Genomic DNA, 24,103 nt, shown 5'->3' with positions numbered 1-24,103 from the left:
TAAAAATGCTGCTTCAAATAAAGCTTCAGAGGTCGGATTGTCAGTTGAAATGTTGGGTCGACCTCAATATGAGGTTCTGATCGTCTCCCTGACAGCGTGTGGATGTTGGGGTCCAGGTGAGGGAAGTGAAAAGAAGCCGGGGTGATAATGTTGAGTTGCTGGCCTTGAGGGTGGTGGGGGGGGTTTCAGGGGTCCACGAAGGACACGGCGATGTAGCGGACTCCGGCCGTGGTGGGCAGGCCCTCGTGGTAGTGGGTCAGGCGACCGGGGTGCATGAGGGCCCAACCTTTGCGGGGAGACGTCACCGCGCAGTCGTAGCGGAGGAACCGACATCCACCGCCCTGTGAACGACACGCGACTTAATACACATCATTCCTTTTTCAACTGTCAGCGAGTATACGGTCCTCACTTCATTTTCTTTCACAGTATTAAATGTTTTCATTTAACATTTCAAACGTTGAAACATTGAATTTATTATTTTGAATCATTGAATTCATTTTTACATTTGTAGCCTTTGAAATTCAATATAATGGCACTAATCTACCAAGGTTTCTATATTGAATTTAAAAGGCTAATATAATAATAATAATATAATAAATTATTGGAATCAAAGTATCAAACTCTTTTTTAAAAAAACATTAATTTAGAAAACATTCAAATTTCTCTTTGAAAATTTACTTTTCAAGACAAATGATTGGATTTCATGATTTAAAGATAAGAACAATGCTTGAAATAAAAATAAAAGTTTCCACCTTTAAAATGTTAAATTCAACGACTCAATGTTCTAATGGTCCATAACTTCTGGTCTATAGAAGTTACATTCATGTTGTGTCTAAATAAATTGTAAAAAAGACAAACTCTCTTAAGTTCTTAAGCTATCACTGAATTCTAGTTTACAGCATAAACAAACATCCACTTTCTTTTCGTTCATCGATTATCTTCTTTTCTGTCAATCTTTCCTTATGTTTGGGTTCATTTACAGATTAGAGCTATAAATGTTTTCAGGGCAGGTTATATAAGTTACATTATTTAAGCTCCTGCAGGCCTTACGATGACTTTAATGCATTATTAAATAACATGTTTTAATATAAATAGTCTGACTATTACAAAATACAGGAACTAAGTTACTATATCAGCCCACAGTACTTTATTTTACTTTTTAAAACTTTCTATATACAAGATTAAACTTCACTCTTTTTCCTCTTTCAGTTCATGATCTTCCTATTTATGTTGTTTATTTAATCTATGATTAAATAAATGATTGTTATAAAAACACATTTTTTGAACACTTTTATTTTATTACTTCTTTGTTGTATGCAAATCAATTCTCAAAATTCTCTCTCTTTTGGTTGAAAGCAGATACTTCTACTTACATATATTGATTATTATTACTTTATTTTGAATGTATTTGTTACTGAAAAATGAATTTACCTGGGAAAAAAAACAGCTTATGTTTATGAAATTCCTTAAAGCATTCTACAATGGGAAGACTAGTGGGCTGCTCTCACATAATACAATCTCAACACTATTTTGAACAAATCAAAGTGTTCGTAATAATGACATCACTTTTAACATATTTCACTTCCCGATGCAGGGAAATGAGACAACGGCGCCTCATTTCCGACGTGACCAGACTTGAACCCATGCAAAGACCAAGTCACAAAGAGAGAAACGACACAAACGGAAGGCGTCAGCCGCAGAAAAATAGATTTACATGCGACGGACGAACACCAGGGACATTCTTCCGGGTCCTTCATGCTGAAACGATTGGAGAACGTCTACCTTACTTCAGCTAAGCGGAGCCCTAACTGAGTCGTGTTTGGCCGAAAGGAAGTTCTCCAAACTCACCTCGTAGTCAGAGCCGAACTGATTGAGCGCAAGGTTTATAGTGAAAGTGGAGGCGTCGTGGTGCGGCCTCAGAAAGGGCTGCTCGTCGGGCTTATATCTAACTACAAAGGCCAAGTCAAACTGAGCCTGCGGACACAAACAGAAAGAAGAAGAGTCATGCAAGCGCCCGCGGGGGTTCCATGTCATTCTGGTCCCACTCCCACAGAGGAGCATCGGGGGGCAGTGGAGGAGGCAGAGAGAGCTGGACAACCACCTGCATCGATTCCAAGCCGTTACCTGCTCCCCATGGTTTACCTGGTAGTCCAGGTCTTTGCTGTTGAGAGATATGTTTATAGTGAAAGTGGAGGCGTCGTGGTGAGGCGTGAGCAGCGGCTGCTCGTCCGGTTTGTATCTCACCACGAAGCACAGGGGGTTGGTGCACTGATGGAAGACCAGACGTTAGTCGGCGCAAACACGGTTCTTTATCGTCGCCCTCGGACGCCAAGACCGTTTACTCTGATCACCAACATTCAACATATTTGCACCTCGGAAGCTAAAGATCAAGAGCTTCACATTAAACTGTTTTTATTTAAGAAACATCTTAATCAATAGCATTTTTCAAATGTATTAATAAAACTCATGTTGCAGGATCAACATCAGTAGAGGTGGAACATTCCAGTTAGAGAATACAAATGTCCAGAGTTATTTTTAAAGTCATGCATGATGTAGTTTTTCCACATTTTTTTTTTAGATCAATTTGGGATCTTTAGTCTTAAAACGCTGGAATATTGATCAGCGTAATCTTGGTTGGTCTTGATGTTAAGTTTGATTGGAGGTAAACTGTTTTAAGTCACATTTTTTATTTATAGTTGAGACAACTTTGTGTTTTCAAAAGCTCCTGTAAGTCGTATAAAATGACTAAATAGTTGAGGTTTGTAGTGGTAAATATCTGGCGATTAATGATGTAGTATCACAATACAGTTGCAGTTTAATACTGTATGATATATGTGTAGTATTGTCGAGTACTTGACTCTGGTGTTGCAGAATTTACAGACCACACGACTCTTGATGAAGGCGTAACTGCTTTCATTTGTTTTTAAACCAAAATATGTCCAAACATCAGCTTTAAAAGCTGCTGGAGTCACTGTATCCTCTCGTCCACAGTCATCGACGTAATCTCACATGATTTCATTGTTCCTTTAGCTTCGGAAGACGTAATGACTGCTGCCATCTAGTGGCCAAACGTTTAATTTCAACAAAAAAAATGAACAAACTCATTGAATATTTGTGTATTAATTGTAAATAAATACATTATTATATTAACCATAAACAACTATAATTAAAATATGATTTAAAGGAAAAGTAATTAAGAATAATTATAGTAATAAAACAAAAAAGATTAAGGAAAAGAAAACTTTTTTTTTAATGATAGTCCAGTTGAATAGTGACACAGTATTGTATTAATGTTGGTTCTATTTACCTTGACTGTGCAACAAAGTCGTTCTCACCTGTAATCAACTTTCTATTAAACAATCAAAACATTCTTTACACTCTGGTGTGTTGAGGCGTGTTTTAAATCCATCACACGGAAGATCGTCTCGGAACATTCTTCTTCACCTGTAAACATCAAAGCGCAGCAGCCTCACCTTGGTGTAGTATCCCGGATACATCTTCTCCACCAGAGGCGCGATGTACTCCACCAAGAACTGCTGCCACTCCTTCTCGTACTGGATCTGGTTCATGTGGATGTCGACGGTCGGCACGTTCTCGTAGCCCCCCTGGATCCTGGTGTCCTGGTCGGCGACACAAACGCAAACTTGTGATGAGTGACATACGTGGACGGGCGCCCTCTGGTGGCGGGATCGATTAACGCAACCACCTTCATTTCTTTATCATGCAGCAACTAAGGTTCTTTTACGTCCATAAAGGATAGCAGAACAAGAACAAAGTGCAATAAAAAGAAAGTTCTAGATCAAAGACAAAGTATGCAAAGATTAACATGTAATAGAATCATCTTTTCACTCCAGAAGTCAGAATTAAACAGTCCAATAGCACGAGGAATGAATGAGTCCCTGGGTCTATTAGTGTTGCATCATGGGAGGAGCAACTCACCACGTTACGTCCGCCCGACCACTTCCCAAAGTTCTCCATCTCTTCCACGATGTGATCGCAGGCGACTTCGCTGAACACCGGGAACCAGTAAACGTCCGGGCAGGGCTGGGAAGAAACACACAACTCGGTTAGAGGCGACAAAAATGCAACACCTTATTAAAATAATTCTGTGACATAAGGGCTTTAAAAAGTATATTTATTTTCTGCTTTTAAAAGTGTCTCAATCCGAAGGGACGAGGTTGCACGTCCAAATATGGCGTTAGAGTGAATCTGTTTACTTGACTTCTCACAGGAATGTCGAGTGTAGCTTATGTTGTCTGGTGATACTGAGGTTTATTCATATTGTTTTATGATCCGGTCGACTCGAGGCTGGAATGTGACCCGGGGCGACTGGACTCGGTGAGCTTTGAGATCAGACATGGACAGGAAATGTAGTTCGACTCCGGGTTGAATTTTTGATGTGTGTGTATCGTTTGTTGTTTCACTCACAGTTTCAAACAGATTGTCTTTGACAATGTTTGTGTAGTTCTCGTGGATGTAGCGATCCTGCCAGTCCTGCAGAGAAGGAAGACGCACAACTTAGTTGTGTTAAACTCAAGATCCGGGACGACATCAGTCATGTGATGTGGCTCGAAGATCGAAGTGGATTCATGTTGATATTGTTATCAATTCATCTGACGTTGAGACGAGGAGCAGATGATTGACGTCAAACACTTTCAATGAGAGAGAAACGGACGAGACAGAATTTCCTGGAATTGTGTGTGATATTGTTATGACACTTGTGTCGTCTCTGGGTCAAGTTGACCCAAAAGCCAAAAAACAAATGTGAACAATAAAGAATGTTTGGGTGTGTGTTTATGAATGTTTGGTGTGTTTTTGTGAATGTTTGGTGTGTGTCTGTGAATAATAATGAATTCTTGGTGTGTGTTCATGAATGTTTGGTGTTTTTTGTGAATGTTTGGTGTGTGTTTATGAATGTTTGGTGTTTTTTGTGAATGTTTGGTGTGTGTTCATGAATGTTTGGTGTGTGTTTATGAATGTTTGGTGTGTTTTTGTGAATGTTTGGTGTGTGTTCATGAATGTTTGGTGTTTTTTGTGAATGTTTGGTGTGTGTTCATGAATGTTTGGTGTGTGTTTATGAATGTTTGGTGTTTTTTTGTGAATGTTTGGTGTTTTTTTATGAATGTTTGGTGTGTTTTTGTGAATGTTAGGTGTGTTTTTATGAATTTTTGGTGTTTTTATGAATGTTTGGTGTGTGTTTATGAATGTTTGGTGTGTGTTTATGAATGTTTGGTATGTGTTTATGAATGTTTGGTGTTTTTTTGTGAATGTTAGGTGTGTGTTTATGAATGTTTGGTGTTTTAATGAATGTTTGGTGTGTGTTTATGAATGTTTGGTGTGTGTTTATGAATGTTTGGTATGTGTTTATGAATGTTTGGTGTTTTTTTGTGAATGTTAGGTGTGTGTTTATGAATGTTTGGTTTTTAATGAATGTTTGGTGTGTGTTTATGTATGTTTGGTGTGTTTTTGTGAATGTTTGGCGTGTGTTTGTGAATGTTTGGTGTGTTTTTGTGAATGTTTGGCGTGTGTTTGTGAATGTTTGGTGTGTGTTTATGAATGTTTGGTGTGTTTTTGTGAATGTTTGGTGTGTGTTTATTAATATTTTGTGTGTTTTTATGAATGTTTGGTGTGTGTTTATTAATATTTTGTGTGTTTTTATGAATGTTTGGTGTGTGTTCATGAATGTTTGGTGTGTGTTTATGAATGTTTGGTGTGTTTTTGTGAATGTTTGGTGTGTGTTTATTCATATTTTGTGTGTTTTTATGAATGTTTGGTGTGTGTATATGAATGTTTGGTGTGTTTTTGTGAATTTAAGATGCCGGTTTGTGACTGTTAATTAATGTTTAGTGGGTGTTTGGTCTGTTTGAAAATGTTAGGTGTGTTTTTGTGAATTTTAGGTGTGTGTTTGTGAATGTTTTGGTGTGTGTTTGTGAACCTTATTGTGTGTTTATGAATGTTTAGTGTGTGTTTTTATGCAATTGTGATTTATAGTGAAAGTGGAGGCCTAGTGTGTGAATGTTAATGATTGTTTAGTGTGTGTCTGTGAATGTTAGGTGTGTGTTTGAGAGTATTTATTGTGTTTTTCTTTTAATAATCATGAATGTTTTTGTGTTCCCTGGCTTCCATGAATACATGAGCAGTGGTGGAGGTCGTTCACCATGACCCAGAGACAACACAACGGATACCACAAACAGATTTGTTTTCAAGGCCTTCGGGTCACCTTGACCCTGAGATAACACAAGCGTTAATTCTGTGCATGTTTGTCGTGTCTTGTTTGTCATATAGAAAATGTAAAAACTATTCTTTGTTTTTTTAAACTAAATATTTATCATGAAAGTACTTGTTCGCACCTGAGGGTTCTCGTAGATCTGCCAAAGGTCGTTGTGAAGGTGACTCGTCACGTAGTTGTCCGTGGACAGGATGCGACCGAAGGTGTGCATGTTGGTGACGAACATGTAGACCCCCTGGAAAGGAACGCTACATTAAAACTCAAAGGACATGACGACAGACCACGAGGTCCGACCTTGCTGCGGGCGCCTTGACAGAAGGCCATGTCGGGGTCCAGGGTGTCGGAGGAGAACAGTCGAGGGTCCAGGAGCTCCGACCGCAGGAGGTCTCCTCTCACCAGGTACACACTGGACACGTACGGGACATTCCACACGCTCCTGGAAATGGAAAAAAAATAGGTTCAACTTCCAAGCAGATCAGAGAAGGTTCTGACCGACAAGAACTCACACTCGTCGTCCTTGGATGATGTCCACGTAGTCCTCGGACCTGGCGTAGTAACCCTCGGGGCTCAGAGCCCCCCAGAAGTTACTCCACAGGCGACCCACCCGGGTTATCAAGGGAGCGATGATGGGCCTGCGGGGGATTAACTTGTTAAAACGAGTCATTTAATCAACGATTGAACTGAAAATACAAGATGAAGAAGAAAAAAGGTCTCGCACCGGTTTTGCTCGATGAGAATTTTGAGTGTATTTTCGTTCTTCAGCACCACCTCGACGTCCAGGTTGAAAAAATATTCGCAGTCCGGGTCTTTTCTACACGTGTCACTGAGAAGAAGAGGAAGTCTGTGAGTGAAAACTATAATTTAAAAAAAAATGTAATGTAAAAAATGTGTGTAAAATACACTTGTTAGTAAAACATGCAGGAAAGAAGTTTAAAGCCACAATTATTGCCTTCATCACTGAGCCTGTCGTCATGGAAACCAATATAATTAGAGACAACATGATTTTTTTTAAATACAAGTGAGTCAGAGAGAAGCTCAAATATTTCCAAAAATGGACAGAATAAACTTTATTTAACACAATTATAGAAAAATACTGTTGTTTTTTATCATTTATAATTATTTAAAGGACTTGTTGTACAAATAAACTTCACAAAGAAGCTTTTTTTCTTAAATTTGTTGACATTTTGTTGCAGAATTTAGAGCAAATGCACCAAAAAACTAACTTATTAAAAAAAAGTGTCGACTATAACGTGGTACAGATACTTTTTAACCAATCAAAAGCAAATCGATTGATGAATAAAAAAAGAAAATATGAACCTAATTCTTGCTTATTTTTGACCAGATAACATCCGACGAAGATTTGTTGCTCACATGCCGAGGTTACGAGACGAAGCCTCGTCCAGTTCGCTCTCGGGTCCCACGGACTTCACCTCCTTATAGAGACTCCCATGATCCTTCAGGAAAGAAGTCACCTGCGGCGCGTGATGCGTCTCCTGGGGAGAGATTTTAAGAAGTGAAATCTCAACAGAAACACAAGACTCAAGCAACTCAAGACCTTGTTGTAAATGAAGAGCTTGAGTCTGTCCTTGGGATACTGGAGTCTCAGCAGACGATCGAAGAAGACGCCGACGAACGGCGTGGGCTGCTGGATCGAGACCCCGATCCAGACCAGAGGGTGATCGCCTTCCTGTCGTGAGGAGAAGGAAGCATCAGCTCAGAGAGTAAAGCCACGAGACGCCGTAGACGGAACCTGAACATCTGCGAGCGGGCGAAGATCCTCGTGACAAGTCGTGCATCCGGACTCGAACGTCCACGAGTTGGGAATGTAGTTCGCCAGATAGTTGAGCTGCAGCTGCGGGCGATGAGTCAGCATTAAAAATACCGTCGTATAAATAAACCTGTGTTTACGAGAACAGAGTTCGACAAGCACTGCTTAAGATTTCTTTCTTTTCTTTTTTAAAATAGGTACTTGAAAGGAAAATAGATGCTTCAATCAAACATGAATATATTCAAGTAAAGAATGTGCTCCAATAAAATAATAATATCATAACAAAAACAATATTTTCAATAAACAAAAGATACATTTAAATGTGTTTAATTGCTTCTTAAAATCAAATCAAATGTGTTTGTGGTATCCCTTTGTGTTATCTCTGGGTCAAGGTGACCTGAAGGCCTGAAATCAAATGTGTTTTTGGTATCCATTGTGTTATCCCTGGGTTAAAGGTGACCCGAAGGCCTGAAATAAAATGTTTTTGTTGTATCCCTTGTGTTATCTCTGGGTTAAAGGTGACCCGAAGGCCAGAAAACAAATGTGTTTTTGGTATCCATTGTGTTATCCCTGGGTTAAAGGTGACCCGAAGGCCTGAAATAAAATGTGTTTTTGGTATCCATTGTGTTATCCCTGGGTTAAAGGTGACCCGAAGGCCTGAAATAAAATGTTTTTGTTGTATCCCTTGTGTTATCTCTGGGTTAAAGGTGACCCGAAGGCCTGAAATAAAATGTTTTTGTTGTATCCCTTGTGTTATCTCTGGGTCAAGGTGACCCAAAGGCCAGAAAACAAATGTGTTTGTGGTATCCCTTGTGTTATCTCTGGGTTAAAGGTGACCCAAAGGCCAGAAAACAAATGTGTGTGTGGTATCCCTTGTTTTATCTCTGGGTTAAAGGTGACCCAAAGGCCAGAAAACAAATGTGTGTGTGGTATCCCTTGTGTTATCTCTGTGTCAAGGTGTATAATAAAATAAAATATTAATATGTATCATAACAAAAACAATATTTTCAATAAACACAAAATATATTAAAATGTGTTTAATTGCTTCAATAAAGATCAGTTTAAAGCAAAAGAAAGGTAAAAAAAAAAGGTGCTTCAACAAAATAAAATTGCTTAATTTAAAATATATATTCCAACATCAAAAAGGTTTCTTAAACTAAATATATATAATTGTAATTAAAAAGTGGTTTAAATGAAGAAAATTAGCTCTGATGAAAAAAAAGAAAAAGTCCCTTAAAAAGTATATATTTTAAATCAAAGTAAATGTGCTTCAATCAAAAATATATAATCAATAAAACTAAATTTGCTTAAATATCTTTTTTCTTTGATTGAAGCAACTTTTTATTGAATAAGAAACAAATCTTCCCCTATAAAGAACTGCAGTTAAAAATCTATGCAATACAGTTTTTTTGGCTTGATATATTGTTTAATAAACGTATAAATAGTTGCAACAACACCTCGAAAACATTCAAAACTCTCTCCATGTACTCAAACAAAAGTACCTTGGTGGGTCCGTTGCCGTGGATGGTGACCGGCAGAGTGTCGTACAGAAGGTTTCTGGCTCGAACGTGTCCGTCCTCGAACTTCAGCACCACCTCGTCTGGAGAACAACAGTGAACAAAAACATTAGTGAAATATCTTGAACAGGAAGTACGATTTTAATGTAGTATTTTTATACTCGGAGGCTCAATCTACCTTCATTTTCTCAGTGTTTGTCCTTCCAAAACATTTTTTTTAGGCTTATTGGAAATCTGTGTATGGTTGTTGACATCCATACTCCCTGTTTCTTATCTTATCTTAAACACTGGCATCTTTAAAACGTCAACATAAATCCACTTCCATCTTCAGAACCTCATTAAACGACTTTGAGGTCCACGTTTGGCCCCAAGACTTTGATGTAGCGTTTTTAATACGCTTATAAAAATAGACAAACATATGACCATATTCTTTTTGGGAAAGACCAGGGTTTTAGAAGAAAATAATAATAATAATAATCGTAATTATTTGTATTATATATATATATATATTTGTATATACTATTAAGAAACAACACAAAATCAAGTACATTCTATGAGGAGCCTCTGACAAATTCTCGTGTTGAGTTCTATCATTATTTTAGTCCATTCAATATAAAAACTTCTTTATTTATTCAATTAATGTATTTTAATATGAATACGTTTATTTTTCATCATGGGTCGTCATTTGCTGCTTGTTTGTCTTTTTAATCTTTTTTAAAAAGTCTGAAATTTAAAAAAAACACTCATTTTGTGACGCAATTATATCAACGACAATCTTACATATGTCAATAAAAAATAAAATCTTAATCAGTTAAAAGCACTTAAAATAAAAGTATATAAAAAGGTGCTTTAATTTAAAAAAGTTTCTTCAATAAAATATATATATTTTCAATCTTTTTTTGGCTTAAATTAAAAAGTTGCTTCAATAAAATCAATTGATTTTTTTTCTTTAATTGTAGCAACTTTTAATTGAATAATAATAATGAAGAAACAAATCTATAAAAGTGCAGTTTTAAAGTGTTGAATCTTTTAAAGTGTTTTGATTTGCTTCCTTCACACTGACAGGAAGTAGAGAAAGTATGCACTGGCATGAGATGAAGGCACGACAGGAGGTCAAGCAGCTGTTAAGCAAATGAAAAGGGGAGGAAGAAGGTTTTCCTCGGGGAGTCCCACACAAACGTTAGTTCAGCAACATATGGATCTCACAGCTCGCTCACACATTCTTTCTATCCCAAGGAAAAACTTCTTCCACGTTCAGTTCACTCCAAAAAGACGATTAAAAACCTTCTCACCGAGAGATCCGAGAAGGTTCTGGAACAACCTGCATCTGCTGTCCAGCGTGATGTTGATGGACTTCTGGAGAACCGGAAAGCAAAAAAGTGTGAATCCGGTCAAACCACCACCATCGTGTTCATCTCACCCTCTTCTCGGGGTCGATGTAGATGTTGGTGAAGAACAGCTGGTCGCTGTCGCCGTCCCGTCCACTCCAGGAGGACACCATCTCCCTGAGGTTGGCGACACGGCCCATGAAACCTGAGAGGAGCCATAAAAAAATTAAAAAAAACGTCACATGGTTCTGGTCCCGGGACCACGAAAATGTTGCTGAGTAAACACTTTTAAGCAGCTTGAGTTTTTACGGCCTCAGCTTGATGCTCAATTAAGTCCTTCTGTTTCTCGCCCTGATCATTAGCCTGCGACTTCCTAACAACGTGCACATTTTTTTTTTTACAGCTTTGTTTTTCCATTCACCACCTGCAACGTGTACGAAGAAAACTAACCAAGAGCGGATAAAAATCCACAAATCTAATATTCACCTCCCGAGCAGAGGAACCTGTTGCCCTCCTTCACGTGCGGGTATTTGTCCTCCAGGTGCCGGTCCGGCCAGATGAGGTTCTCGGAGGAGAAGACCACCTTGTGTCCGGCCTGGTGGAACTTTTTCAGCAGCTCTTTGGGACTCGAGGCGAAAACCAGGTCGTAGCTGTTTGCAAAAAACAAGAATAGAAACGTTCGGCGCTGCGTGAGTCAAGTGTAGAAACTAATGAGAGGGTTGTGTTAACTGTTCTCGGATCAGCGCTAGAAGTCGATGCAGGAAGTGGATTCTTTTGATTTTGTATTCCAGATTTTATAGAGAGTTTAATCGAAGGAATGGAAAGTCGGTACCTGTCGACAAACAGGATGATTCTGTTCTCGTCCTCCATCTGGTCCAGGGCGGCCTTAAGAAGTCGCACCTTCTGTCCCCCTCCCGGAGACATGTAGTCCCCCCCGACCCACTCCTCATCCTGACCCAGAACCTAAACACACAAAAGAATCAGATTCTATTTCAACAGTTTTCATTTAGAGCAAGAAATATACAAAACATAATAGTCATTCTGCCTCAGATTAACTTATGTAATTTATGTAAAAATACAGATGATGCTCAAATAACTCGAGCAATTGTTAATCAATAATTTTATAATTGGATAAGAGAGCTGAGCTAGAAGAAAAGACCAAATGTTCATTTGTCACTAGCTTTTTTGTCACTTAAAATAAACAAGACACAATGGAGGTGAATTCTTCAATTAAAAAACTACATAAAGATATGTACGATGAATAATGTGAAATCTAATCTTTTTTCTAAGTTGTGTTTTCTCATCATAACATACTATACAAGTAGTATGTCAAACTTTATTTGACACACTTTATTTTATAGATACTTCCACTAAATCAGAATCATAATTTAAAAGCTTTTATTGCCAGTTTCGTAAACACAACATAGGATTTGTTGTGGAACGAAAAAGTGAAATAAGATAAAAACACACTATAAGCAATAGAAAAAACAGAACCAAGCACCAAGGCAGATGTTTTCTGGGAGTGGAACCCAAACTGATCCGACAAAATACACATGTTCTTTTAATAAAAAACAGGGAAAATATACTGGACAACGTTTAGTGACAATAATTCCAACGAGTCTCACCTCGACAGTGTAGTTGAAGTGTTTCGCCGTCTTCAGGAAACGTTTGAATCCATCGGTCTCTTTGGTGGCGACTGTCAGGACTAGAAGTTCATCTACAGGACAGACAATTGAAATCAGAATGTGTGAAAGAAAACTTAAGTTCACGCCTTGTCTCAACAGAGTCAAGAAAAAAATAAAACTAGTCAAAACACATAAACAAACATGTGGACAGATGTGCAAACATTCCACTCTTTTTTGGGGGAGAATGTAGTTTAAACACATGTTTAATAAAGTGTATATTTCACCTTAAATCACATCATTCTGTTAGAATATTGTTGACTTTTTAAAGATGTTAAAAATGACTATAACTTTGAAGGAGATCCCCTGACACCCCCCCTCCAGATGAGAACATCCCTGTCCACGTCAGCGGCTCCTAAACCTCAACTAAACATAAACATTACACAAAAAAAACGAGACAAAGAAAAGTAAAAAAAAGATCTTTAACTGGAAGAGTTTCCAGAAGCGACACCAATGTACACAAATCTCGGTGGTTTACAAACACGCTCGTAACTTTCTAGCGGATTCCAGTCTGGACAAGATCCTACACGTTCTGGGGGAAAGTTCTGGACGTTCTCGAATGGGACTCACCTCCCGGGGTCTCCTCGCAGCGGGTCCGGGGACAGAGAGCGGACAACAGGAACACTATGAGAACACAAAGTTCCATGGCTGATGTGGATTTAGATAAAAAGTCTTTTAAAAAGTTTTCTCTGCGCGGAACCTACGGTCCAGGACGAGTCTGAACCCGACCCCTCCCCCCTGAACACACCCCCGCCCCCCTGGAACTACACTGGAACAACTGTTTAAATTTTTTTTTTTTTTTAGAAATGTTTCAAAAGTTTACTCGAGAGTAGAAAAGAGAGAAGGATTACGGAATGACAAAAAAAAAACGTAAAAGAAAAAAAAAATAACGGTGAAAAAGTTTTTTGCTAAACGTGCGCAGATGCACGTCGCACACGCAGTTTGCCAGAGGGAGAGAGCAGGTGCCCCTAGCGGCAGAACAGTGTAATGACTATACTATGTAGTTTTAACTTTTAAATGTATCGCTTGAAATCGGTTTATAAAGAACATAATTGAAAATAGTTTTTGTTTCCCAACGTTTTTAGATATCGTTGATGTACTTTTTTTTTTATACACAAACACAAATAGAAACATCGTACCAGCTTTATTCATGTAGCGCTTCAAGACGAGTCTAATGTTGACTTTTTAAAGATAGAGATAATAATGAAACTAACATTCAGACGACAAGCGATAAAAGAAGGAATAATAAAAATGAATGATACTTTGGGAAATTGTCCATAGGTATGAGAGTTTGTGTGATTGGTTGTCTGTCTTTGTGTGTGCCTGGCAACAGACTGGCCTCCTGTCCAGGGTGTCCCCTGCCTCTCGCCCTATGATACTGGGATAGGCTCCCCTCGACCCCGGTAAGGGATAAAGCGGTGGAAAATGAATGAATGATTTCATGAAATTAGGAACAATCAAATAATACTCTACATTTACATTTATATTTCCACGTACATTTTCTCTGATATACTATCCCATTGTAAATTGTCCACGTGTTGATCACGTAAACAGCAGGTTTTCTGGGTAATTTTCTGAGAACAATTTAGGAATTATAAGCTGCAAATTGAGTTGCTGAAGTGTGGCACCAAAGTTCTGACTCCATATAAACATTTTGTAAAAATTTGAAAAGACAACAGTTCATTTCTTCTGCCGGATGACGTGATTGAAAATGTGGCCGTGACGCCGGCGGTGGTCTCCGGATCGATTCAACATCTCTCTGTGTTTGCGTCGGTGGATTGTTTCCGGTCAACTGAAGGTGACGCCCAGAATAACTCCGAGGGTCAGGAGCAGGAAGAAGAGACAACTCAGCAACCAGATCTTTCTCTGCGTCAAGAGAAAAAGTTAACATCAGAAAACTTGTTGGTCGACACAAGACCCCCCCGGCCCCCATCCAATCTCCATTATACCCTGTGGACGACTACTTTGTGCGGCATCAGATGATGGATGGCGTCCTCAAAGTCGTGCTTGAACTCCGACAATCTCGAGTGTGAAATTTTGAACTTGACGCTGTCCATCACGTCGCAGACACCGTCAGGCAAGAGGTGTCTTGTTTTACTCTCCCTCTTCTCCTCGAGGCCTCCAAACATTTCATGAAGATCCTTCCTAGACTGCTCCAGCTTCAGGATCTCATCGTGTCTACACTCCATCTCATCCAGAGCCTGACGGCCGGCTTTAATCTTGGTCAGGATCTGAACCACAGAGACCAGAATCATGATGACCAGTATCTTAAATAAATTCATGTTGGTACACATGATCTACTACCTCTCCACTCTCCAGCATCTCATCCAGGTCTTCAACCCTTGCATTTTTTCCACCTGAAACCAGGTCCAGATCAACCACAAGTCAAGCTTCTACCAAGTCGCCAGGTACTCACTGATCTTGAGCTGCCACTGAACTATCTCGACGTTGCGATCTCGGTACTCGTCCTGGACGGTGTCGAAGTGTCGCAGCAGCTCCAAGATCTCTTCACACAAAACTGCATGCTGCAGAGAAATACTCCAAATACTATGAACGTAACCACGAGAGTTTCACCTCAAGTTAAAGTATATGTTTCACCTGCGATTTCTGTGTCTGAACATTGACAGCAAGACAATGTCCATCATCTTCCTCCTCTATCGACTCAATACCTGGCAAAAGAGAACAAAGTATTTTGAGCTCAACAAATGTTTTTTTAGAGGACCAAAGTGTTAAATAAAATTTTAGAAATTGCATAATGAACGTTCCAATGTCATTGTAAATACAAATGCTATATACTTTTAAGGAAAGAAAATCTCCTAATGAACAGAAAGTCCCAAAAAGCATAGGCATCTAACATATAAATATATTTAATACTTTATAATGAAATTGTGATATATTCAATAATTCAAATTATCACATTGATGTATCTGAAAAATAAAAGTATAATTTCTAACATAAAAATATGATTTATATCCATCCATTAGTTTAACACACCATCTCATATTGCAAATGGGTTCTGGCTATTACCAAGACACTGTTTATTTGAGTGACCTCATAGGACACAGATCCACAACCCTTGCAAGAGCCAAGGTCTCAAGCAGGCTAATTTACATAGTTGATAGTGTAGGGTTAATGTCACACATATTAGTTAAAAAACTAAAAGAATGCTATAATACTAGCTTAGCTAGTAGCTAGAAGTGTTATGGCATTAAAAAACATATTACTTTGGCCAACAATGTCGCATTAACTGGCAGGTGTTTCTGTGTGAGTCAAGTTTAAAGGTAAGACAAATGCTTACTTTTAAGTTCCTGGCATAATCGACTTGCCAACAGTTTGATCTGGTCTCTCAGGGTCTGCAGTTCTTTCTTCAAACCTGTGGGTCGACACAAGCTCAGAGAGGTTTGGTGCGACAGGAGGACACGAATCACTTACGATACTCTGGAAGCTCTTCTTTCAGGAACATGTTCTGCTTCTTCTCAAGCTCTGACACCAAGATCTCCAGACCCTGTAGAGTCTCGTGAGATTCCTGAACCTGTCGTTCACTCGACACATTAGGTCCCTTGATGATTGAAATCTCACTTGTACAGTAAGTGTAAAACATGTAATTATTATTTTTTTATAACCATGTTTAAAAAAACAAGTCAACTGTTTATATAAGTGTTCCAGTACTGCCTAGTGTTAGACAAACAGGTGTGTCGTGGAGTGTTTACCTTTTTCAAGAAGATCTCATTCGCATTTACCTCTTCGATGAAAGAAGTCTCAGGTGTGACCATCAGCAATTCTGCCTCATCGATCTGGTCCGAACCTTCAACAACCTGTGAGAAAAGAAGGGATTCAAAATAAAAGAGTTCCAGACACTTTCTAGCAGTTGAATTTGAAAATTATGCAAAAATAGCATTGGCGTTAATGTGAACCACACACATGCAAAGCCAACATTTTCTCTTCAGCGAATCTCACCGTCTCCCATTCTTTTGTTGGGACTGTCATATTTAAATGAAAAAAGATGAAATAAAAATAAAAAGACTTTAGAGCTCCGACATCGAATCGGTTATTCCAGGACTGTAAATGAAAGTTCAAGGAGGTTCCACTTGTGTCAGTCAACTTCATAAGTGGAACAAGAGGAACAAGTTAAGCAGGGCTGAGTCCAAATACTGCCAAGAGTCAAGTGGTTTGGTGCCAGGGAAGGTTGGCGGATGAGGAACATCTCAAACAAATGGAACCCAGACAGCAAACTGAGCGGCATGTTTATCATTTAGTGCACTATTTACTCATGTTAAGCCATTTAACGTGAGTAAGTTACGGTTGCTTTTGAGATTTCACGGATTAAAAATAGATATAAATAGAGTTAAATATGTGAAACTAGTTCAACCTGCATCTTTTCTGGCACCTTAACATGCATTCTTTTTTATTATTATTATTATAATGAATCTGTTTTTTTATTAAAAGATAAAGATAATTTAGACCTTAAATATTATTTTTATTAATATAATATTCACCTTTAATAACTTACTTACTCACTTTATTTCAACATTTGATTGATTAATTCAAGTTCTCCTGAATTAAAGTTCAATTATTTAAAACGATCTAAAGATCTTCTTTTATTACTAAAACTTTTTATTCCACACAGACTACTTTAGAAAAGTACATATTTACATGTGGAAGAAGTGAACATGGACAATAATTATTATTATTTCCAAATACCTGTTTCAACTATTTATTTATTTAAATTTAACACTTTTGTTGTGATTAAGTTGGTAATAAATATTACCAAAATCGATTGTTAATTAAAAATTTTTTTTTTTTGGAGACGTAGCAACTATGGGTTGGAGCTAAACATTTTTTTATGTCTGTATAGAATCAGGTTTATTTATATAAAAAAGGAAAAACATTTTGCAAAAGATGAAAAATGTGATTCGTTTTTTATTCTAATGGTATTAAGATCTAAAAGAGTAAAAAAAAGTGAGGGTTGTTTACACAACTACAGAGATAACAACATCGTCACGACACTTCCGTGTATATCGAAACGCTTTACGGCAACAGGGCAAGTCTTGTAGTGACAGCAGCAAATACTCTTTTCGTCATTAAGAATAACAACAATATCTTTCAAATTGGCTGCCATTTCCTTTTCCCACTTTAATGGCGTTTATAAGTAGCATGACGTGACGAAGACTCGCTCACGCTTTGACGGTATGTCACCACAGCGAGTTGTCGCCGGCTATGCTAACTTAGCTCGACGGTAGTACAGCCAGTTCTGCAGGTTCGACTCCTGGTGTTCCGTCAAGCTGGTGTTCCCTCGTCTCCGGATCCGTCGTCTTCACACCATGTGGCTGCAGCAGAGACTCAAAGGACTCCCGGGCGTGCTGTCCAGCAGCTGGGCCAGAAGACTTATTCTGGGTCTGCTGGTCTTCCTCATCTTCTACTGGTACTTGGGTCCGGGACCGAGCTGGAGGTTGTTCGGGAGTTCTGTGATGCCGGGCGGGATCGCCGGCCAGTGCCTTCAGGGTGAGATCCACAGGTGGAGCTCTCTGGTGGACCGGGGCGAGGGTCTGTACGGCAGCCCGCTGGACCCCGTGGACACTCCGTTCGTGACGGGTAACGGACACATGCTGGTCGACGTCGACGCCAACCGGCTGTGGGTGTCGTCGTCCTCGCAGCCCGGCTCGCCGCCCGTCCACGTGACCGAATACGCCCCGAGATTTGGGGTCCATCTGGAGGGGAAACAGGCGGAGGTGCAGGCGTCCATGCTGTGGTTCCGTAAAGGATCCGTGCTGACCGTCCGCTGCGCCTCCCCGGCCGCGGCCCACTCGGCGCGGGACTGCGTGACCGTCAGGGAGGAGTTCATCGCCCACCGGAGTCGCCCCAACGTCTTCCTTCAGAGGATCCACATCAAGAACCCGTCGGACAGGTCGGCCTCCTTCGAGGTCTCGCCCGACGGTCACGTCTCCGGGGCGAAGTTCTTCTCCAGCCCGGTCAAAGTGGAGGACCGGGAGATGGTGGTCTCCTCCGGGAGAGTCTCCGTGGAGAAGAACCGGGTGGTGCTGGTGGTGGTGGCGACCAAGAAGGTGAACAATCGCATCCAGGTCTTCGCCAAGTCGGAGCACACCAGCAGCGTCCTGTCGGTGGTCTGGACCTCGGACGCCTTGGAGCCGTCGAAGCTGGAGGAGACCTTGAGCGGCCTCCAGGAAGGAGCGAAGAAAGAGCTGCTGGATCTGTTGAGGGTCAGCGAGGACGACCTGGTGATGGATCACCAGAAGGCCTGGATGGACCTCTTCATCTCAGGTGATCCGTCCAGTACTTTGACGCTGAGCACGACCTGTAGGACTTTAGCTAGAACCACACAGACATGATTGAGGTCTCGCTGAGGGTCAACCAGAGCAGGTTCTTTATGTTCACATGGTGACCATGAGTCATGGGTCATAGTCATGAGTCATGAGTGTGCTGTGAGGTCAAGTGAGGTAAGAATTGTTGAATCAAATGTAGCTTTTACAAGACGCCAACATGACTCCAGCACCTCCATTAAAGTCAGGAGGTCTAAGAGGTTGTTTTGATCACATGATGGTCACGAGGAGGATCGACACCAGAAGCTGCTGCTTGAGGAAGGAAACCTGTTGTTTTTTTTAGAACACACTAAAAACACATTATTTCCTGTCAGTTGACCAGAAACACCAGAACCTTTGAGCAGACCAACATTATTATTAATATATATATATATATATATATATATATATATCATTTGAAGTTAGTAGAGGATATTTTTGAAATGCAGCGAGATTTGATCCAGCCTTGTTTTCTTTTACGTTTTACGCTGAGATCAAAGGCAACTAGAAAGATTGCATTTCCAGATGAAAATGCAGTGTGTTGGTAGTACTGGAAGTAGTAGGGGATTTAGTAGTAGAAGTAGCAGTAGAATTAGTAGTAGAAGTAGTAGTGGAATTAGTGGATGTGTAAGTAGTAGTGAAATTAGTAGTTGTTGAAGTAGTAGTGGAATTGATAGTAGTGGAATTAGTAGAGCAATTAGTAGTTGTGGATGTAGTAGTGAAATTAGTAGTTTTGGAAGTAGTAGTGGAATTGATAGTAGTGGAATTAGTAGAGCAATTAGTAGTTGTGGATGTAGTAGTGAAATTAGTAGTTTTGGAAGTAGTAGTGGAATTGATAGTAGTGGAATTAGTAGAGCAATTAGTAGTTGTGGATGTAGTAGTGAAATGAGTAGTTTTGGAAGTAGTAGTGGAATTGGTAGTTGTGGAAGTAGTAGTGGAATTGATAGTAGTGGAATTAGTAGAGCAATTAGTAGTTGTTGAAGTAGTAGTGAAATTAGTAGTTTTGGAAGTAGTAGTGGAATTGGTAGTTGTGGAAGTAGTAGTGGAATTGAGAGTAGTGGAATTAGTAGAGCAATTAGTAGTTGTGGATGTAGTAGAGTAGTGGATTTAGTAGTAGAAGTAGTAGTGGAATTAGTAGTTGAATTAGTAGTAATGGAATTAGTAGTTGAATTAGTAGTAGTGGAAGTAGTAGAGGAATTAGTAGTTGTGGAAGTAGTAGTGGTTGAATTAGTATTATTGGAAGTAGTAGTGGTTGAATTAGTAGTAGTGAAATTAGTAGTAGTGGAATTGGTAGTAGTAGTGGAAGTAGTAGTGGTTGAATTAGTAGTACTGAAAGTAGTAGAGGAATTAGTAGTAGTGAAAGTAGTAGTGGTTGAATTAGTAGTAGTGGAAGTAGTAGTGGTTGAATTAGTAGTAGTGGAAGTAGTTGTGGTTGAATTAGTAGTAGTGGAAGTAGTTGTGGTTGAATTAGTAGTAGTGGAAGTAGTAGTGGTTGAATTAGTAGTAGTGGAAGTAGTAGTGGTTGAATTAGTAGTAGTGGAAGTAGTAGTGGTTGAATTAGTAGTAGTGGAAGTAGTAGTGGTTGAATTAGTAGTAGTGGAAGTAGTAGTGGTTGAATTAGTAGTAGTGGAATTAGTAGTAGTGGAAGTAGTTGTGGTTGAATTAGTAGTTGTGGAATTAGCAGGAGTTGAATTAGTAGTAGTGGAATGAGTAGTAGAAGTAGTAGGTTACAGTGGAAGGAGTTGAAACATGAGTTGAAGAGTTTCCCCATTGAAGTGAATGGGGGGAAAAAGGGTAGAAAAAGAGGAATAAAAGTTTGAACGGTTAAAATCGAATAAAATTTGTGGAGGTAGAAGTTTAGGTCAGAAGAGAGAAACAGGATCCAGTTGTGTGAATGATTCCGGTTCTTTTTATGATCATATCCAATCGAGTTCTCATTTTACAACGTACGCCTAACATTTGCACTCGTTCCTCTTCTGAAGGAGCAGCGTTTATTACATCCCAGAGTATTTAGAACAAACATAAACTTGTACTGTAGATAGAACTGAGGGAAACCTCTGCCAAGCAGCTCATTTAACCAAGATGGTTAAAAAAACTTTTTTGCACCATAACTGGGAGAAATAATTGATACACCTAAATATATATATTTTTTCATAATACTATATCAAAAATATTTTTCAATTTCTTTGTTACAAATCATATTTTTTGTTATTAGTTTCATCGTAGTTTATATTTCAATAAAATGTAATTTTCTATTTTTAATTAACATTTTTGTGTTGCAACTCAACCCCAGTTTTCACGTCCTTCGCAGCTTAAGGAACAATGAAATCAGTGATATGACAGCTGAGGACGAGAGGATACAGTCGACTTCAGCAGTTTTTTAAAGCTGATGTTTGGACATATTTTGGTTTAAAAACGATTGAAAGCAGTTACGACTTCGTCAAGAGTCGTGTGGTCTGTACATTGTGCAACTCCAGAGTCAAGTACTGGACAATAGTACACATATATACTTGCTACTTCAGTATCACAATATATCGTATTGTTGCCCCTGTATCGTGATATGAATTTTATCTTCCGAGTCTTACAGAGACACACTAAAATACAGTTTTTTATTTACAATTGAAATATTCAAAGCATTTGTTCATTTTTGTGTTGCAATTAAGCGTTGGGTCACTAGATGGCAGCAGTCATTACATCTTCCGCAGCTAAAGGAACAATAAAAAAACCCTCAGCGGTCCCAGCGCTTACTGAGGACGAGAGGATACAGTCGACTCCAGCAGCTTTTAAATAATGTTTGGACATATTTTGGTTTGAAAACAAATGAAAGCAGTTACGACTTCGTCATGTGGTCTGTGAATACAGTTAACAATACACACATACAAGACCTTCTTAACCATCGCACTCCAACATCTCACCATTGTGTGAAGTACTCTGCAATACTACACATATATCCTCGTTACTACAGTATCACAGTATCATATGTATCATATCGCCAAATTTTTGCCAATACACACAATAGTAGAAATACTGTACTTTAAAAAAAATAACCGATATATGGACAAAAAATCTCAATTGTTTTTTTAAAAGTTAGTCACAAAGATAACGATTGTTGATCGATTTGCGTAACATTTCTGTTCTTCTGCGTCCAGGTGTGGAAATGAGGAAGATCACGGACTCTCACACCCCGTCCAGCCTCACGGTCAACACCACCCTCTACTACATCCTGTCCTCCTCCTCGGCGCCGCTGCTGGACCGCCGGCTGAGCGGCGACGAGCGCCTCCGCCTGGAGTCCAGCCTCAACTACGCCGACCACTGCTTCAGCGGCCACGCCACCATGCACGCCGAGAACCTGTGGCCCGCCCGCCTCACCAGCACGGGCCAGATCCTGCAGCTGGTCACCCTCTGGACCCTGACGCTGCAGAAGCGGGGCTGCAAGGTGCTGGTGGCGGCGGGCGCCCACGGCGCCATGCAGGGGATGGTGCTGAGCTTCGGCGGCCTCCAGTTCACGGAGAACCACCTGCAGTTCCAGGCCGACCCGGACGTGCTGCACAACAGCTACGCCCTGCGGGGGATCCACTACAACCAGGACCTGATCAGCCTGGCCGTGCTGCTGGACGCGGAGGGGAAGCCCTTCCTGCACGTGTCGGTCAAGCAGCAGGAGAAGCCGGTGAAGCTCTACGCCTGCGAGGCCGGCTGCCTCAACGAGCCGGTGGAGTTGACCTCGGAGGTCAAGGGCCACACCTTCCCGGTCATGGTAACGCAGCCCATCACGCCTCTGCTCTACATCTCCACAGACCTGCGCCACTTGCAGGAGCTCCGCCACACGCTGCACCTGAGGGGCATCCTGGCCCACGAGGAGCACATGGCCAACCGGTACCCGGGGCTGCCCTTCTTGTTCTGGTTCAGCGTGGCCTCGCTCATCACCTTCTTTCACCTCTTCCTCTTCAAGCTCATTTACAACGAGTACTGCGGCCCCGGGGCCAAGCCCCTCTTCAGGAGCAAGGTATAGACTCCGGCGAGAATCTGCCGCTCATCCTTCTGTGGGACGTTTGATTTCCTGCTTGTACGTCGGTGGACTTTCTTTATTTCAAAAAAGACCCTCTTTTCGATGATTGTGGTGTGTTTTTGCACTTTTTGTTTCTTCACAAACACACACACACACACACATTTTCAACCGTTCAGAGCTTCTCGTCTGTGTGAGTTCACAGGAACAGTAGGTCATTGTTTCAGGTACAAATTCTCACCTTGTTCTCAGAGACACTTTAAAAAAAACAAACACCTGCAATAGTCGTCGCACAAGAACCAGCTGTTCATGAATAACTCGAGTCACAATTACGACCTGATGCTGACCTTTAACCCTTTCTGGTCCCGTGGGAAGTATCTAAGGTCAGATCTTTACAGCTGAAGATAGAAAAAAAGAAAAGCACGTCTATAAATATGTTAGAAGAATCGCTTCTGCAGCTGCTTCTCATCACAGAGCAGACGATGGGTTTTTCCTGGTGAAATGTTCCCTTTTTCTTTCGACCACCGAAGGTCCATCTCAGACGAATCGAACCGAAAAATTGATGTATGAACGTAATTTATCTCTCTCTCCGTCACGTGATCACCTCTTTTTCCCCTTCCACTGTTTCAATGAAGTTTGATAATAAAAACAAAAAAGATGAGAACCGTCTTTTGGCATCTTCTCTAAACACATCACTTCTGACCACAGGTTTTCGGTAACACCGAGGACATCTAGAAAAATGGAAATCGAGAGCCGCTCTCCTCCGTCGACACCGGCTTCTCTCCGGACTCGGTCTGCGATCCCGCTCTTAGGAAAGTGAGCAAAGTTCCTCAGGCAGAAGGATTATTTGAGACGAGAAGAGGAACATGTTGACAGGTTGGATCGATACGAGCTGAAAATGGTTATTAATGTTTATATGAAGGAGTTTTTCTTTAAGATGATGTGACATTAAGTACTTGACATGTGTGGGCGGATTAGTGATGCTGAGTGACATACGTGGGTGAGTTTTTATGAATGAGTGTAAAAAAAAAAAAAGGGTGAATAATTGAGGAAAAGGTGAAAAGAAGACGATTTTAGACGATGATTGATGGGAAGCGAAGAGACTGAAACATAAATAAGTTGGAAGCAACATTGAATGTCTTATTTTGAAGTTAAACACCAAAGGGAATTTTGTGTGTGTGTATAAAATTGATATTAACAGGATAAACCTTTACATTAAACCACCTGGGTTTGACGTTATTTAAACACACGAGTCTTGA

At 40.1% G+C, this 24,103-nt stretch overlaps 3 protein-coding genes across 6 annotated transcripts in view; 1 reads left to right on the top strand and 2 right to left on the bottom strand.

Moving 5' to 3' along the window:
* Positions 1 to 13,249, bottom strand: part of plod1a (procollagen-lysine, 2-oxoglutarate 5-dioxygenase 1a) — a 13,372-nt gene extending 123 nt beyond the window's left edge. Inside the window, exons 1-20 of one of the 3 annotated variants that reach the window (XM_087780730.1) lie at positions 13,095 to 13,249; positions 12,468 to 12,559; positions 11,675 to 11,805; positions 11,329 to 11,492; positions 10,935 to 11,047; positions 10,807 to 10,870; positions 9,500 to 9,597; positions 7,980 to 8,081; positions 7,785 to 7,916; positions 7,601 to 7,722; positions 6,948 to 7,052; positions 6,736 to 6,861; positions 6,524 to 6,665; positions 6,351 to 6,464; positions 4,429 to 4,494; positions 3,940 to 4,044; positions 3,474 to 3,620; positions 2,143 to 2,268; positions 1,849 to 1,974; positions 1 to 341 (exon numbers count right to left, since the gene is read on the bottom strand). The exon at positions 1 to 341 is cut by the window's left edge and continues 123 nt beyond it. In XM_087780730.1, the coding sequence (XP_087636856.1) occupies positions 186 to 341; positions 1,849 to 1,974; positions 2,143 to 2,268; positions 3,474 to 3,620; positions 3,940 to 4,044; positions 4,429 to 4,494; positions 6,351 to 6,464; positions 6,524 to 6,665; positions 6,736 to 6,861; positions 6,948 to 7,052; positions 7,601 to 7,722; positions 7,785 to 7,916; positions 7,980 to 8,081; positions 9,500 to 9,597; positions 10,807 to 10,870; positions 10,935 to 11,047; positions 11,329 to 11,492; positions 11,675 to 11,805; positions 12,468 to 12,559; positions 13,095 to 13,170 (2,307 nt within the window). In that variant the 5' untranslated portion in view covers positions 13,171 to 13,249 and the 3' untranslated portion in view covers positions 1 to 185. The remainder of the gene's footprint in view (positions 342 to 1,848; positions 1,975 to 2,142; positions 2,269 to 3,473; positions 3,621 to 3,939; positions 4,045 to 4,428; positions 4,495 to 6,350; positions 6,465 to 6,523; positions 6,666 to 6,735; positions 6,862 to 6,947; positions 7,053 to 7,600; positions 7,723 to 7,784; positions 7,917 to 7,979; positions 8,082 to 9,499; positions 9,598 to 10,806; positions 10,871 to 10,934; positions 11,048 to 11,328; positions 11,493 to 11,674; positions 11,806 to 12,467; positions 12,560 to 13,094) is intronic. The other 2 variants (XM_087780729.1, XM_087780728.1) reach the window with 2 other exon arrangements.
* A 436-nt stretch (positions 13,250 to 13,685) lies between these two features.
* LOC148059147 (syntaxin-4-like) lies at positions 13,686 to 16,674 on the bottom strand. The gene is made up of 9 exons (XM_087781767.1): positions 16,482 to 16,674; positions 16,235 to 16,339; positions 15,957 to 16,056; positions 15,823 to 15,897; positions 15,123 to 15,193; positions 14,941 to 15,049; positions 14,829 to 14,881; positions 14,474 to 14,755; positions 13,686 to 14,390 (listed from the first exon to the last, which is right to left on the bottom strand). Exons 1-9 carry the CDS (start codon positions 16,629 to 16,631, stop codon positions 14,313 to 14,315), a joined length of 1,023 nt encoding a protein of 340 aa, XP_087637893.1. The 5' UTR covers positions 16,632 to 16,674; the 3' UTR covers positions 13,686 to 14,312.
* An 881-nt stretch (positions 16,675 to 17,555) lies between these two features.
* On the top strand, positions 17,556 to 24,058 carry kiaa2013 (KIAA2013 ortholog). Of its 2 annotated transcripts, XM_087780731.1 has the most exons (3): positions 17,556 to 18,803; positions 21,991 to 22,844; positions 23,553 to 24,058. In XM_087780731.1, exons 1-3 carry the CDS (start codon positions 17,846 to 17,848, stop codon positions 23,577 to 23,579), a joined length of 1,839 nt encoding a protein of 612 aa, XP_087636857.1. In that variant the 5' UTR covers positions 17,556 to 17,845; the 3' UTR covers positions 23,580 to 24,058. The 2 variants fall into 2 exon arrangements, with proteins under 2 accessions (XP_087636857.1, XP_087636858.1); XM_087780732.1 differs by lacking the exon at positions 23,553 to 24,058 and having other exon boundaries at positions 21,991 to 23,508.
* The last annotated feature ends 45 nt before the right edge of the window (positions 24,059 to 24,103 follow it).

The sequence above is a fragment of the Callionymus lyra genome, chromosome 19 (genome assembly GCF_982586985.1).
Source record: "Callionymus lyra chromosome 19, fCalLyr1.hap1.1, whole genome shotgun sequence".
NCBI lineage: Eukaryota > Metazoa > Chordata > Actinopteri > Syngnathiformes > Callionymidae > Callionymus > Callionymus lyra.
Note: the sequence above shows the minus strand (reverse complement) of the source record. Positions and strands in the feature narration are given on the sequence as shown.